We start from the raw sequence: 17386 nt of genomic DNA on the forward strand, positions 1-17386 counted from the left end.
TTTTCCGAATTTTCCCTTCTTCCTTCTGAGTTTTCCGAAAAAATTTCGATTGTCATGTTTGACTGGAATATTTTTGGTTGAAATATGTGTAATATTTTTATGGGACCCCCTCTCCATTCCAGAGGAGGGAGGGTGTCATACCATTATAGAAACATTTCTTATACCCAAAAACCCTCACATCCCAAATTGTTCTTGATTAGCTTTCGAGTTATGCCGAAATCAAATTTGGTTCCACATACCAAATTTGATTTCATTTTCTTGATTACTTCTCGAGTAATGCAGAAATTTATATATATATATATATATATATATATATATATATATATATATATATATATATATATATATATCTTTTGATTTATATGATTGAAATTTGATACGAATTTATATGCAACCTAGCATGTGTAAAAGTTATACACTTTTGTATGATGTATATGTTAGTTAGGCGCATCATATACCACCCGAAAATTGCGATATATAATGCTGGTTATACGATTGAATGTTTGCTGGGTATTTGGTATAAATCTAATAAACTCCGTATTCGAACTAGTTAATATATACTGCTTGCGTAGAACATTTTTATGTAACTAACCTATCTTCAGGAGTCCACGGCTGCAGCAATAGCGCGATAGAGTAACAATTGGTGTATATGAAACCAGAATGAAAAATGACCCCCTTGTGCATATACTTCACACGGCGCCCCTGTCACGCCTGCGTCCAATTCTTCATCCGATTCATTGCTTGGCCAAAATGAACCAGCTATGATGCAAGGCGCCTCGAAGTATATCCTAAGGTGGGCCAACATGCCAAAACCACTCTTCAGCCATCTTGGAAGTCTACTGTATTTCTTTGTAAACAAAACACAATACGTTTGTGCCCAAGCTCTCTCGTGATCAGTCTGTCTCTTTCACGCTTCAGGAAATACTTCCCGTATCGAATATCCCATTGACATTTTCCCTTTGATTTTAATAGAATTGGGTATCCCACTGACAGTTCTGCTTGAGATTTTGCTAACGATCCTAGCCTCAATCATAGCACCCGGCTGGTTTTCGTATACCACTCTCCTAACCAACATAGTGACGAAACGGTCTCACCCTAGGATATACTTGTAGGCGCCTTGCTATGATGATGTTGACATCTTTCCTCTGTCGCTTTGTTTTGTTGTTTATTGTACGTAAAAATAATTGAGCGAAACATCGATCGTTACCAGTATCAATTGTAAAGAAAACATTAAATTATTCACGATTTCTGTTGTAAAGTTGTGATTCTGTGTTGGCGAGTGTGGTTGTTTGTTGTCAGTATGTCGTGTGAATTTAAACTGTTGTCTAATGTGGACGATTTGGTCGAAGTTCAGGAGCAATTTGGTCTGAGCTCAGGTTTGTTTTGATATGATTCCCTTTACTTTTCTCGGTGTAATTAGTTTCGTAAACGCAAAATGCTGCGAATATATCTGATTAATTTATACGTCATTTCTTTGATTTGCACCCACAGAGGAGAACTGGCTGAACGCCGTTTGCTATTCACTATCCCCGGCGGGAGACATTCTCGCTTTCGGTCACGGTTCGATCCTGGTGATTCTGACTTCCAAGTGGGACCGCCAGCGTCAGCTAAATGTGTACAAAATCGCCTGGAAGGGGGCGATTGATGATGCGAACTGTTTAATCACAAGTGTGCTCTGTGTTCCGATCGTGGGTCAGGGAAACTCCCAAACGATTGTGGATTTCAGCTATATCCTGGTGGGACTGGACAGTGGTCAAGTGTTGTTTTACGGTGAACAAGGCACTTTAATTCATTCGCAGCTTTTTCATCAGGAAGCGGTGCAATCGATCAAAGCCCAGAGTGGGAAACATGTCCACGAGGAAGTCCATGTGTATTACGCGTCGTGTGTCGTGATAATTCAAGGTTTGCAGTTGTTTCCTATGTTGAGAAGTTTCAAACAGCAGATCAGTCGCTATGGCTTGGGGAGCCCTCGGGTGAATGAAATGCAGGAGGGAATTGCGTGTCGAAAGTGGAGTTATGACAAGAGTATGACCATCGAAGATAGTGTGGTGTTGGGGCTGCAGAAAACCAGCACGTTTGACCATTTGCTAACGGCAAGTCTTGAGGGTGGATTCTTTGCCAGATATCGTCAGGCTCCGCCACAAAACACGTTGATCGTTGCAGTCGGAACAAAACCCTATGTTGGTTTCCATTATGCCACTGAGGGTTTTACGCAGCCTGTGCTAGCGGACGTGGCACGAGCTGTAGCCAGCAAAATCAAATCCGCATTGCCGTAAGTATCTTAATATACTGACTTTTCACTTATTTTGACATCAATTTTCACTTGGTTCATTTTTCAGTACATGGTTCGGAGGTACATCAGCACCACAAGCCCCACAGGAGCCACAGTTACAGCCCTCGGAACCGCTAGTTTGTAGATACGGTCTGTGTGATGCCCAACGGAGTTCGTACTCTGTGTGGCTGGCACCCGATTACAGACTCGCTGCCGTAGCGGATAACCTAGGTCGAGTAGTTCTAGTGGATTGCGTAAAGGGAATCGCTTTGCGAATGTGGAAAGGCTACCGGGATGCGCAGTGTGGCTTCACGCAAGTGACCGAGAAGAAATCCAAAGATTCTACTGGCGAAAAACACGAACGGCGGAGAGCAATGTTTCTGGTAATATTTGCCCCGAGGAGATCCATACTGGAGGTTTGGTCGCTCCAAAATGGACCCAAAGTGGGAGCTTTCACGGCGGCTAGAAGCGGACAGCTGCTTTACAACAATCACAGTGTTATGGGTGTTTCTCCGGGGATCGGCAGAGTGAAATACGGCGAGAATGGTTGCATTTTCTTCGATCCGAGTGATTGCTCGTTGAAAGAAGTTAGTGTTCCGTTCCATTGCGCGTTAAGTGATTCGCAGTCCAAGCCAGCGAAGGATCTGCACTTGTTGAAAAGGTTGAAAACGTGTTTGAAGGCGGGAGATGGCAGTGAATCTGAAGAGCTGGAAGAGATGTTGGAAATGTGTAGAAGCATCGAAACCGACGAAATTGTTCTGCAGTGTTTGAATATGCTGGTGAAGCACAAGAAAATTAAAGTAAATCTGTTTCGGTGTGCTGTCGAAGTGTTCGGAAAGTTCGATGAGAACGAGGAACTGCAGGAGGAAGTGGAAGAAGACGAAAAGAAAGTTCATATCAAACAATTGTGCAAGAATTACAGGAAAATAACTACGTTCTATTTGTTTTTGTTCGGTGAAATGAAGATAAGTGAGGTAACCACAAGTGAAATGGCTACAGACGAGACCAGCGAGCCAATCTCAAAGATTGAAGATTCAGACGAGAACGTGAAACTGTCCGAAATCGAACTGGCATCGATCGGTAAACTCATCGAGCTGTTGACAATGAATAGCGCCACCGATGAAACTTCCACGACCCGAGTAACGTTCGAGGAATCCACGGCTAAACACAACATTTTCCTGGAGTACCTTTCGTATTTCAACGTATCCAAGGAAGATCACATTTTGCTTAAACACGATTTGGCTAACGTCTATCCCTCCTTGGGGAAAATCATCTATGAATCAATCTACCAAAACAAGGACACTCAGCTGGCGGGTTTCGTAACTGCCGCCACCAACTCCGGCATTGCGCCCGAAGATTTGTTGAAACTATTTCTCGCATACTGGCTGCGGATCCCCGCTGTTTACCGCGATATTCCCGAGCTGATCGAAGATTTGAACAGCTTCAGCAAAGTGCTTCGCAAGTTGTGCCAGCTAGCGCAGGACAAGGTGCGCTTCGACAACAAATCCATCTGCTTGTGGTGGCAGAATGTGCGTGAATATCTGCTGGAATCACCCTGCGCCTTCCGGGGGCTGCTGGTGGCCATCATGTGTCGAAATGAAGCGCAAAAGTACGATGACAGTGGTTACGAGGAAGACTATCAGTTTGAAGAGGTTTCCCAAGAAGCCTGCCAGTGGACATTGTTGATTGGGAAGCTGGACGATGTGGCGGTGCTCGGAACGGTTCTTTCAAAGAGCATCAAATGCGCTCACGCAATATATCCGTGCCTGAACTATCAGAAACCCGACGTGAGTCTGATGGAGATTTTCAAGGGCGGTCAGGGAATTGTCGCCGAGATGGTGGCCAAATGGATCGCTGCTAGCGGAATCGATCCGGAAAAACTAGTAATCGAGGTTCCCGATGAGGCGTTGGAGAACGAGCAAGCCGGTAGACAGGAACCAGAAAACAGTGCGAGGAAAGAGCGAAAACGATTGGAGATGATCAAGCAAGAATTGCTTCAGACGAGTGAATACGGTGGAAGTAGCGAAACCGAACCTGACCCTGTATTGTACAACCTTATCATCCTTCGAAGACATTTCCCATTCAGCTTGGAAAGTGGAACCATTCTGTGTCACCTCGCATGGGAATACATTGGAAATTGGAGCAAAAACATGTCCGACATCAACTGCCTCGCTGCTGGCCTTGCCTGCCTTAAGGCAATCCCCCGCCTGCAGTACTCGATGAAACATGGCCTCTGCTGTATGATTTGGAACGCCCACCTCAAAATCCCACTGCAAGCCACCAAGAACCTGGTCAACAAAGTTGGTCGCCTGCCGAAAGAGAACCTCTGTCTGCAGGACATTGGAATATCAGACGCACTGGTGCCCCAATTCCTCGAAAACTGCCTCGAGTTCTTCTACCATTTCTCCGGAGCGATCGATCACGATAAACTGGAGCTTCGGTTCGAAGAACTGCTCCCGGAAGGACCCATTCCTCTGACGCAACTCGCCATCCAGCAAAAGTCTGCCAACATGACACTGCTGAAGCTGCTCCGTGAGCTGTGCATGGTACTGCTCATCTTGACCTCGTTCAACGTGAAGTACAAAAAACCGATCCAGCAGTTCTTCGACGGGATGGCGAATCAATCGTTTTTTGCGGAAATAAATCGGCAGCTCGATTACAGCCTACCGGGGGCGGATCCTCTGTTGAAGAGGGCGCGATTTGAGTTTCTTTGCAACACTATCACCCACACGATGGATTTGATACGGGAAGATATGGAAAATGTGTTCTATAACGATCATCTCCTGTGGATGGAGAGGATCGAGAAGCTGGCCGATATGTGGGAGATCAAAACGTCTGAGTTGAGGAAGCACCAGGTAAGTTTAGGAAATGTTTCGATATAGTTTTGAATTTGTTTCAAAACGTGTTTCAGAATATAGTAGGGAAACTAGGGGTAAGACGGACATGTTGAGTAGAACTTCAATTGTATCTTTGGAAACTCATGTTTTCCAAAACTTAAAAGCAGTTTCTTACAGTTCAATATACTGGGGTTTTCGAAATAATAGACCAAATGTTTTATAAAAATGTGTTTTTCCATATTTTTTACTGAAATTAAAACAAGCCGAAAAGTAGAACATTTTTATCGATGCAGGTATAATGGACATGTAGTGGGAGGAATATGGACATGTTAATAATATACGAAGCGTAGATGTTTATCGCTCGCAAGAAGAATAATTTCGCTCTCTCTGTGTTTGTGTGTCCAGTAACTGAAATAGAACAAAAAGAGAAAGCAATATAAAAAAGAGTTGAATATTCTTCCCTTCCCTTCCCGTCATGCATTGAATATGATTATGCATGTGACTGTCCATTTCAACCCCACCAGTGCAATTATTTCAATAATTTACGTCACGAATTTCTTCAGTGTTATCGAATCGTTGACCGCCGAACGCCTGTTTCAACACCGTACTATTATGAAGTTTTGAACCGATTAAGAACCGCGATGAAGTATAAAAGGCCAGGTTTATTGACGAAAGGAGTGTTCCTCATCCACGATAATGCGCGGCCCCATTCTGCTCGCGTAACTCAAGAGCAATTGCAGAAAAAAACAAATGGACTGTGTTCGAGCATCCTCCTTACTCCCCAGAACTCGCCCCTGGCAACTATCACTTATTCCCGGTGATGAAACAGGCGTTCGGCGATCAACGATTCAATAACACTGAAGAAATTCGTGACGCAGTTACATCGTACTTCAAAAAGTTGGACGCTACGCACTTCGCGTTCGGAATAGAAAAACTCGTGTCACGCTATGAAAAATGCCTCGAACGTTACGGCGAGTATGTAGCAAATAGAATATTAAACGTAGATTACGAAAATCACATTGTTTTTCGTCCTAACTTTATTTTTTCGCGATTTCTGAGGCACTGAAATTTGTTTTATGAACGACCCTGGTATTTGATAGCAATGACAAAGGCCGATGAATGAATGCTTTCACTGAGTAAATGCAATTTGAGTAAATTGTGAAATCGATACAAAGCATATACATGTACTGCTCACTGTCTAGAATACTGAATCTGAAATACTGAACTTCTTGAATATCCTAGTAGTTTTTCTGTATCTCTTAGCAAAATAACATCTCCAACGCAAACATCTCTGAAAACGCAGAACGGCGACAGAAATCCGAACCAAATCTATTGTGTGGTGGTGGCAAAAGCAATAGCATCGAAACATATTTTCATCTTCAGTTCTTCACCGGAGAGTAAAACTCTCTAAAGAAAACCTTACGTCACTTTTAACCCGGAAACAACAATTGAAATCACGAAAATTGAATGATCGATTTAAAAAGAATCACAAAAAAGTCATTCACGATTTATAAGGTATCCAGTTAGCGAACGGACGGCAAAAAGACTTCCTAAATAGTATTGCTCAAAGCTTAGTTGTTTAGTTTAGTTTTTCAAATTGGTCTTTTTCAAGGCTAGAAGCGAATGAACTAAGAAAGCTTAAAGCCTCTATAATTCAAAAACAATCCAAAAACACATAAGATTCCTTCAGATTAAGTATAAAATAATTCTTAGAATGTAAAACAAGTTTTTAGTCGACAAGTAGGCAGCATTATTCATTCCCCTTTTATCTTTCAAATGAAGTATGAATGCCAATCATACTTTGTCCAACCGTCAAAAAGGTATTAACGCTCAAAACGTTGCACTTCCGACGTAACGCTTCTGTTTTGAGATTTTTAACTTACACCCCAGTACAGATTCGAATATGATGTAATGTAAAAATACAGAAGTACTCTTGACCAGACGGCATGCAAATCTTCGCGGTGCCCCCCACCGAACAAAATGCATCGTACTGTGCGATATCTATCTTCCATTTTTCCTTAGAATCGAGCGGAATGTGTTTGTGACATCAGCATTAAGATAAACTGCTGTCTGATAGCTGATGGAAGACGACTTGTATAATGATGATGTTTTGAATTATAGAGGCTATGAAAATCATCAGTTCATTTGCCTGGAGCCTTGAAAAACAATAAAATGGAAAACTAAAGTAAACACTCAGACTTGAAAAGATCATTTTGAAAGCCGCGCAGTCGTCTGGTCGCTAGCTAATAGTTCGGTTGAAAAGTTCATAAGGTTGACGTCTAGATGGCGCCTCTTGCAAAAATCTACTTGACTATCACAAAGCACCATCTTTCAATGGATACGTGGCAAAATTTGATAGTAGTCGGTCGATTGGTTCGTGAGTTACAGCATTGAGAGTGAAGCAACTTTTGTTATTGTGAAAAAAAAAAATGGAAAAATCCGAATCAATGAAAAAGATGTCAAAATTGCATGAATTGGGCCTCGAATTGCTTCCGCATCCACCGTATTCTCCAAATCAAACCCCAGCGACTGTTTTCTGTTCGCATACATGAAGAGAATGCTCGCTGGCAAGAAAGTTTAGACCAATGATGAAGTGATTACCGAAACTGAGGCCTATTTTGAGGAAAAACCGAAAGAGTACTATAAAAATGGTATCGAAAAGTTGCAAGATCGCTATAATCGCTGTATTGCCTTCGAAGGCAATTATGTTGAATAATAAAATTTAATTTTGCAAAATAAATAGTTTTACTGTTTTACCTTATAAACTTTTCAGCCAAACTAATAACTGATGAATTGTGAATACTGTAATTCGAAATTGCGAATGGCTTGGTTATACTCAATTAATAGAATACGACGGAGCTTAGATTGCAATATTTTCTCTATCCACATTGTCAGTACAATAAATGTTGCATTTGCATTTCTTTTTTAAATATTGTATCTCATCTGTAATCATCTCATGTTTCCTAGATGATTTCTTAAGTTTTCGTAATTGTTACACATGTAAAATAGTAGCGGGCCAGTCAGGCCAACCTGAAGAGCACCGTGGCCGCAGTTTGAGTATGCCTGGACTAGAGAGTAGCCACGTTTCCACGTCGACTGCGTACATGATTTCAAATTGTTCAGTCATAGTGGACCATGTTTGTTGTCCCTCGCAAAAGCATAATATTCTCAGATCAGTAGGCCATACTTCCAATATCAGATTTTTTAAAGATTCGTTAAGAAAGTTTCCACCATCAGTACCATCCACCACTCAAGTACCCGTAGAGCGACTTGAGAAAAGAACTTTCCGAGCTCAGTTCGAACAATCGAGCACAAATCAACGGCCTAGTTTGACCAGAAATGAATTAAAACTGATTATTTGATATCACTTTGACTCGGGCCATACGGAGAGCAAAACCGTTCCCATGATCCGCAATCGTTATGGGCTTGTTATTGATATGAAAATATGGAGGAAGTTCCGAAGAGATAGAAGTTACATGGATTTGCCACGTTCAGGCCGCCCAGTGTTATGAAAAAAAATTCGAACAGGTGCGCGATGATGTTACGGATAATTTAAGCCAGTCAATGAGATCTTTGGCCAGTAGATATTTGTGTTCAGCTTCCACTATATCTAAAACGTTTCATTCCCTTGGTTGCACATCTAGCAGGATGGACTATCACCCATTTAAAGCAGACGCGAGAATATTACAAAGGCGGGTTGAGCTGTCTCAAGTTATCCTGGAACGAAGTTAGCGATGAGTCGAAATTTTCGACCTCTGTTCCAAACAGAGGATTTCACTGGATATGAATAGGTATGTTATCGTAATCTATTTCAAAAATCTAGAAGTGGGTTATATCTGTGATATAACCGCAGGGTAGACGTAGGACTACCGCTGGCTCAGTAATCATTTATTTGAAATTGCATCTGAATCAATTCTCAATGAATATTTTGAAAGACTGCTGAGTTTTTCTTGTTAGTTTGTGGGTGAATGAGTATAAGTATGGAATTGTTATGAATATAAAATCCAACTCTTTGGACCGTGTTGGTGGTCCTAAAAAGAATTAATGGGTTTGAGTGGTTTTTGTAAAAGCAACTGAAGATATTTTATACATGATTGATTTTGTTTTCGTGAGAATAATATACGAGTTTATTCTTTGTCATTCCATGCGAAAGCAGAAAAGGAACTGATGCTTATGGATTGCATCACAGAACACCTACTCGAATGCGCTAATGTGTGTGAATATTCCATCGCTCGAGCGCAATCACAAACAAACAATTTTTCATAACTGTTCCATGCGAAAGCAAAATAGAAACTGATAGAGGTTGCCGTCGACACCATGCCTCAACCGCAGTCCAATCGCAACTGAAATCTTATTTCAAGTGATTGCTATATTTATAGTGATTACGATAGTATGTTTCGAAGCAGTTTTTCAGTCATTGAAACAAAATCAATAAGTAACATTCATATAAATCTTGGATATTTAATCATTCGAATGAAGTGATTTTCATACCACTTCGTTCAACCGCCAAAGGGTTATTAACGTTCAAAACCGTGCACTCCAAGTGTCACTCTATCGTTTGGGGCTGTCCACATACCACGTGGACAGAAAAAGTATGATTTCGGAAACCGCCCTCCCCCTCCGTGGACAACCGTGAATATTCCTTATACCCCTCCCCCTGTTGTCCACGTGGACATTTCTACAGCTTTTGGAAAAAAAAATCAAGAAAAATTATTATTTCGCTTAAATTTAATTTCGAGTTTGTTTCTATTTTCTATTCCATGTTTTTACTGATAACATGGAATAGAAAATGATTTTTTCAACATTGTCCGGGAAGCTCATTGTTTTCTTCCTAATTTCATTTACGTTATCTCCATATCAAAATATCACTTATAAATTTACTCTAGAATATTTCTATTTAATGTAGGCTGTTTGTGTTTTCAAAAAATCAGACAATGAAATCATGCAATTTGTTTGAAAGCAATTATAGGCATTTATCAAAGAAAAGCGAAACTCGAATCGTTCGAGTGGTGAAAAATCTTGAAGGATAATTATGTCTAATAATGATTTTATATTATAATGATCAATTTTAGCGGGAATTTCACCTGCAGTATCATCGATGATCGATGATTTTGTTCACCTATAAAACTTAATTCTAAATCATGTTAAAATAATTGTCCGGAAAAATTCGTGCCGATTCTAAGGAAAAAACCGAAAGCATAATTTCTATAGATATACAACTATTCAATTATAGATGTACCGTTTTGTTCCACAATATATCAGCATCCTTCAAGTAATATAAGAATTCCATACTCTCAGAACTTTTTTGTTTTTTCGTCGAAAAACTGGGCAAGGTGCTAAACAGTGAGTTAAAGTTCATACAGGAATTTTAACTCCTTAGAGCAGTGGTGGCCAGGTATAGACACGGTGCGAGCCGCATTAGAGTTTTTGTTATAGCCGCGGGCCTCAATGATTTTTTTCTTACTGCTTTTCATAATGAAATGTTAAATATACGTATTTAACTGGTACTTTTTTAACTTACTTTTTATTTTAGATTAGAAAAAAATCAATTCTATACCTGGGAAACTCATAACTCGAGAACAAAATAAGATAGAAACTTTTATTGGAGGAGTATCCAGAATTAACATTTTTGGCAAATTTATTCGCTTTTTCACGCAGAGTCGAAAACACTAAGGCCAATCGTCAATCGCTGCAGCTTCTCGATAGAATTCTTTAACGATTGGTAATTTCAATAAGAACATCCACAGGCACGTAATTTGGGGAGATGAAGTATGGCAGGTTTGTTGTCAGTCTCGTTTTTTTAACATTCCAGGATTTTTTTGCATCGTTCCAAACATATTCACTTCAATCTGGCCGTCAATAAATGCCTCACACGTCGATGTACGCACCAATCAATTCCGACTGATAGACACTTTTGTTTCCGAAGAGGATTGCGTTGAACGCGTTCATGAAAACGTAGATAACATTGTACAGCCTACCGACCTCGGACTTCCCTTTATAGGCCTATCGCCCACAACAGCTGTTTCTTTGTACTGCTGTAGTGTACGGAACACGAATCGTTCATCGATAGGAAACGGTTTGAGCAGCTCGTAGATCTGTTTTACCGATTTCCCGCATTTAAATAACGTGACAGTTGCCACATGCTTCGCGTACAGACCGAACTTTATCGTTGCTAGGAAACAGAACAAGTATCGATGGGACCATGAAACTTGGTGAGAGGGAAGTTCAACACTGTTTCGATTTCATTCGAACTACTTGAGCCATTTTATCTAAATCAGCTTGAGTGTGAGAGATAAGGTGGAAATAGAATGCCGCGTTGTGTGTTGCTTCTCATCAGCAGTCATTGCTTACGCTTTGTACTAAAACATTCGCCCGACGCAGTCTGTTGATTTGCAGTCACTATCTAGCATTCGCGTCACCACTTTTCATGTAAACAAAAACAAAATAAAGTTCGTATGAAAATCTTATTCCACGGACCAGTTGAATGTTTTTAAAAACAACACATTGACATATCGACATATCCGCGCTGGCGGCATTGAGCTTCGTTTACTAGTTTAGGGGAGAGTGAAAGAATAGCTGATTTTCAGTCGGAATGAACACGTTTTCAAAATAAATGGTGGTTTTATACAACGAATCTACTAATTAATTTGTCGTGTACCGAGGATTATTATTGAGAAGTGTTTCGATTTGATTGTCATTTGTAGCAGTATGGACTTTTCAGACAACCCAAGAAACAGATCTCAAGAGATACGGTCCGTGCACCTATGGAATAATTTTTTGTTCGTTTCAAAACCTTGAGAGATGTGGAAAAACGAAAACGAAGCCGTTTTAAGAGCGGAAGCTGAATTGAAACACGCACTTAAGTCTTCATTTTCAATACTACTAAAATTCCACATTTTTTTGTATCTTTGGAAGTTTTTATCCTGACTATCTATTACCGATTAAAATAAATTGACCGATCCCAGTTCATGTGCGTTTCTTTCAGAATATACATTTCAGGGAAAAAGTTAAGTCTTATGAAAAAATATGGATGTTTGACCAGGTAGCACTCTCAGGCAACTCAGTCTTTTTGTTGATGAATACAGAATGTACAGGGTGGGCATATAGTTTAAATAATCTTATAAATACAGAGCAGATTTACTGAGAAATGTATTTGAATATTCCACGTGGACATTATCTAAACCCCCTCCCCCCTCACCGTGTACAAGCGTCGACTTGTTCATAACCCCTACCCCCCCTAAAATTGTACACGTGGTATGTGGGGCCCCTTTCCGAAACTTTGAACTTACATCCCGGTACAGAAATGAAAGACGTAGTCCTACGTCAACAAATTACCTTCATGTCAGGCGTACTTTGGAATTGTCCTGGCGTAATCCACTGGGAGTTAATGAATACACGTGAGAAAGTTTCAGATTTAAGCAGGAAGTCATGGAGTTGTCAGATACATTCTTTGCTTGCAGCTCAAGACTAGGTGGTGGTACGTTGTAACAAATGATGAAAAATACAGGTGTAGGATTGTGAGAATAGGACGTTAAAAAGAAACAAGACAGGTTCCTTAGTCAAGAAATAAGCTCCTTGCCTAAGTGACTTCTCTCATTTTAATAATTTCGTCCTGCACTTTCATGCATGCAGCACAGCATTACACTCGTGACTTTTGAAACAAACCAATGCCGGCTTCGGAAGAGATCCATCCAGTACTCGCTACATGGAGCAACCCTATCGTCATCAGCAGCCATACTCCGGCATTAGTTTCGAGTCCAGTGAAAGAAAGATAATCCCATGGTATCGAAAATGTATAAACCAATCGCACTCGATGGTTAGAATGACATCACTTTTGCTATTCCTTTCTGCTCCTGGCGATAAAGAACAAAACTACCAATTTTAACGAAAATCTGAGAGCCACTATATCTTCTTCTGTAGAAGCATTGTACCACTGCGACCATTAGTTTGATCTATTGTAGTGAACCACTAGCTTAGAGGCGAATGAACTGCAAAGTTTAAAGCCTCTTAAAAACAAAGAAAGAAAGAAAGAAGTTAACCACTATATAAATTTGGCATAGAATTGCTGATATATGATAACTCTCATATATCTCAGATCTCCAAATATAGAGTAGTTCTACAGTCATAAAACGGAGTGCATCCCTTCGAGGAGTTTGAACTTCTACAATGCCCAAATTTGTTGAGGTTATGGTTTCCTGTTGCGTAATTGTCACAAAAAACTTATCCTATTTTACAAGTTATCCAACGTATCACAACATAAACTAATTATCGTGAAGTTACGCCAGAGATCTTTTTGTCTCGTCGCAAAGACAAATCAAGTTCATATCTTTGTCGTCACCATGTAAGTTATTTTGTTTCCATTTATCTCCAGGTCGTTGAGCTGTATGCCCACGGATGGGACACGTACGCCGAGGAGCTGTTGGAAAACACCATCCCAGATCTGGCCTTCGGGAGCTTACTGCTAGCCATCGCCGGTCGCAGATTGAATCTTCACACCAAGACAAGCAGTCGCATTTGGTCCCAAGTGGCAACGGTAGGGCCTCTACTGACCAACTATCTGGACAATCTAGTAAGTGTCGGCAAAGTATATTACGTTAACAAGTAATCGGACATCCCGATTGCATGTTGTGTCATCCATACACCCACAACCACGAACGTCGCCTTCATTCATTGTAATGGCATGTGTATCATTGAACGCATTGCACACTCCCTTTTGTAAGTCGTCGTCCTGTCCTTTGATTCGTTTTTCAACTTCGTACAATTCATGTTAACGTTCCATGCTATGCCATTTTGCTTGTTTTTTTTTCTGTGTCCCTTCACAGATCGATAACGAAAACTTCGGTCCCAAGCTGCGTCTGGCCGAGGGCAACGAAGCGGCCAATGCGGCCGGTGAAATTTCCGTCGATAAGTTGACAAAGTTTGTGGAGAAAACCTTTGTTTACCTGAAGAAAGCTACGACCCTCGGTGATGCGCCTCCAACTAGTAAAAATTTACCCAAGGACCTGCGAGTGGCGGGCACGATGTATGATGCTTGTCGACATCTTCAGGAAAACGCGTCGTAATTCAGTGAAATATTGTGTAAAGTGATAAATATCAATCGGTTTGACAGTATGATAAAACAAAACATTAAAAAAAATAATTCACAAGGAAAATTATGTTTTACCCGATCGGTAAAGTCAAACGTTAACTGTGGTATAGATAGGAAGAATTTATATTTTAATCCTTGTGTTAATTTTTATTACACAATGTATTTGTATTCCACATTTTAAATTTAAAAACGCCCCACTTGTATTCCGGTTACCATCTATCGAAGGCCCTACGATATCTAGTCTTTAGCAAAGATTTTCACACTTCGAAGTTGATTGAAGACACATTCAACTCTCCTCTTTGCCTGTTCGAGTTCGTCCTAGTTCGAGATTCAATAAATTCGAGTGGAGCATCGACAGGGAAAGGGAAAGAAGCTATAATTGATCCGAATATATGGCACTGCATATTCATCTTCTTGTGTCCGACAACACGCAACGGTGCAGAAGCATCATATGTCGGTGAAATCATCTTGCAGAATTGAAATGTAATATATCTTGTTCAACTGAACTACTTTGTAGTAAGTAATCCCTTTTCATTACGATTGAAGTAGAAGTAAAGAAAATTCCTTTAAAGGTAGTTTCGACAACGATAAGAGGGAACAGAATGGATGATCTTTGTCATGCTATATCAATTTAAATATTGTTCCGATACGAGAGGTGGAGTTATCTATGGTTGAATTATATTCAGAGATTGCATTTGCTTTCGGAATTCTAACGCTTATTAAGAGTTTCAGAAAAATCCAGAGAAGATGACAAAACCCGATTTTCTAATTCCGCCAATGTTCGTAGCATCTGGAATCCGCCTATTTTTAATTATAATCAATAACAGACCGACTTCTTAGATTTGATTCTTTCATTTGATGTATTTCTTTTCTCATACTCTTATAAAACAAGCTTTTCACGGTGAATCAATCATCAATTTCATCAAAACAAAAAAATCGTGTCTAGTCAAACTCACACACCCCAAGAGCCGGAGTTTGCCGCTGCGCTGGAAGACAAACCGATAAATTCATAGTTACAATGCATTGCCAAACAGGTTTCAGTGCAATTACCATTCTTTGAAAATTAAGAAACAAATAGCAGTCCGATGGAACCAAGTCTGGAGAATGTTTGCACCATTGAACAATGTCAAAATGAAATAGTTATGTTAATCCAAGATGTTAATCCAAGATCGAGTTTCCACTTGCTGCAATTACGGCCTCTACACGCTTCCGCACGGCAGATCCTCATAATGTAGCGACTTCGCCTCGCAATCTTCCGTCACGATCTTCCATGCTGTAAATTCGCTGGTCCTGGGTTCCTTCGTCATTTTCCTCACTAAACGCACGGGATTTGCCAGAATCTTAGTTTTAAGGGCAACGATAACCCTCGGAATTCAAGCTGACCTTGAACCACTGGTGGCTTCCTTCGCGAAAAGTTTTTCTTTCTTTCCTAGATCTAAGACGCTTTTCACTATCCACCGGAACACTCCCACCGTGATCGAGATGTATTTCTGCGGCATTTGCGTGTGGGACAAATCACGAATACGCTGCCACTTCGTCATGATGCAACTGTCAAATTAATTAAATCGGCTTCTTTTACTCGCAGCCCATAATGATATGAATTATAGCTTAAATGCATACAAAGAAAACCAAAAATTTGACAGACTCTGCGTGTCTCTGTAATATTGCTATTGTGTTTTTAGATGTTATTGATATTTATTTTAAGAAAAATATATAATTGAATGAAAAAAACTCCAAAAAATATTTTCTCTTTGACTTCATTCGGTTTTAATAGTCATTTAATTCAGTCGCCTAATTGATTCTCGGTCTATCAGACCATATGTGTGAGTATAGGAGGGTTGAACAGAAAGTCTGGTCTGTATCTAAATAACAAATTTGCTGTCTACAAATAAACCATCTTCCCGGTGATTGAAAATGGCATGCCAATTTGTAACAACACATGAAAATCATGAAAATCTGAGACCCATGATCGTGGTTCATACTATACATAAATGTAATTTATGGAAGCAAACAAAAAGAACAGGGTCGACGTCGGGAGCTCATTCGACACGGCGATTTGGTTATTTTCAGTGATATCTCAATCTTCAGAATGATAATTTAAAAATGTTATAACAATATAAATGTTCTAGCCATTTTTCTGAAAAGGTTCTGCACAAACCACACAAACAACTCCACAAACTGAAAACTGCAAACAAATTGGTCTTTTAAACAACTTTGCATACTTGAAATATTCTAAAAGGAATTAGACTACTTTAAAAAAAAAACAAAAAATTATTCTTGATTTTTTACAAAAGATTAAAACTTAAAAACATGTTCAACCTACAAAATACAACCTACAACTGGTCATAGAATGAAATGTAAGAATTTGTTAAAAAAAAGGCAAAATTTAAAAAAAAGTATCGCTAAAAAAAATATTTTGGAAATTCAAATTATTTTCAAAAAAGTATTTTTGTTAAATTTTTTAAAAAAATGTATGAACAGCCCTTACAACTTCCAACAAGTCGTCCATACATCGGAAGATGGGCACTTTTACAGCGAAAAAGTTTTTCCAACAACATTTTTTTCAGGTTTACTTTAAAAAAATACAACTAATCCTAGTTTTGTTTAAAGCCAAAATAGGGATTTAGTGTATTCGACAAAGTTTTAGATCTTATTAAAATATGAACTTCCGTTGAAAACGTCAGCTTTCTATCTCTTATAATTTCTGGAATATAAAGCATTTTTGTATGAAGAATCCTGAAAAAATAAAGTTTTACTCGCAACAATTTTCTGTGTAAACTCCCGCGTTTGACATGTTCCTGGCATGTTTCTAAATAGAAAAAAATTAGCAGAGCACGCAATGAATGCATTCTGAGTGGCAAGCTCTAGAATACGCGTGACCACAGTTAATGCACGAATTATATGAAAAAGTTGTTGTTCGAAAAACTTTTTCTCTGTAAAAGAGCCCATCTTTCGATGTATAGGTGACTTGTTGGAAATTGTGTGGGTTATTCATATATTTTTTTAATAATGTTTTTATTCTTTAATTTTTTAATGTTTTCTGGTAACTTTTTTTCTATTTAGAAACATGTTAAGAAGATGTCAAACGCGAGAATTTACACACAAAAATGTTACGAATAAAACATTATTTTTTTAGAAGTCTCCATACAAAAATGCCTAATATTCCAAAAAGCGATTTTTTCCTGAATG

At 39.4% G+C, this 17386-nt stretch overlaps 1 protein-coding gene across 2 annotated transcripts; it reads left to right on the forward strand.

The window, feature by feature from the left end:
* Positions 1-1161: 1161 nt before the first annotated feature.
* Positions 1162-14832, forward strand: LOC129778655 (rab3 GTPase-activating protein non-catalytic subunit). 2 transcript variants are annotated; one of them, XR_008743473.1, is made up of 6 exons: positions 1162-1376; positions 1492-2272; positions 2340-5127; positions 13481-13678; positions 13932-14713; positions 14770-14832. XR_008743473.1 is itself a non-coding variant. In XM_055785697.1 (5 exons), the coding sequence occupies exons 1-5, from the start codon at positions 1301-1303 to the stop codon at positions 14169-14171; spliced, it is 4083 nt and encodes a 1360-aa protein (XP_055641672.1). In that variant the 5' UTR covers positions 1162-1300; the 3' UTR covers positions 14172-14791. The 2 variants fall into 2 exon arrangements, 1 of the variants encoding a protein (XP_055641672.1); XM_055785697.1 differs by having other exon boundaries at positions 13932-14791.
* The last annotated feature ends 2554 nt before the right edge of the window (positions 14833-17386 follow it).

The sequence above is a fragment of the Toxorhynchites rutilus genome, chromosome 3 (assembly GCF_029784135.1).
Source record: "Toxorhynchites rutilus septentrionalis strain SRP chromosome 3, ASM2978413v1, whole genome shotgun sequence".
Classification (NCBI taxonomy): Eukaryota; Metazoa; Arthropoda; class Insecta; order Diptera; family Culicidae; genus Toxorhynchites; species Toxorhynchites rutilus.

Excerpts from the sequence above, each read along its gene's own strand:
- LOC129778655 (XM_055785697.1), top strand. The coding sequence starts at position 1,301 with ATGTCGTGTGAATTTAAACTGTTGTCTAATGTGGACGATTTGGTCGAA. Across the intron at positions 5,128-13,480 it reads CTGAGTTGAGGAAGCACCAG|GTCGTTGAGCTGTATGCCCA; the intron begins GTAAGTTTAGGA and ends ATTTATCTCCAG. Across the intron at positions 13,679-13,931 it reads CCAACTATCTGGACAATCTA|ATCGATAACGAAAACTTCGG; the intron begins GTAAGTGTCGGC and ends GTCCCTTCACAG.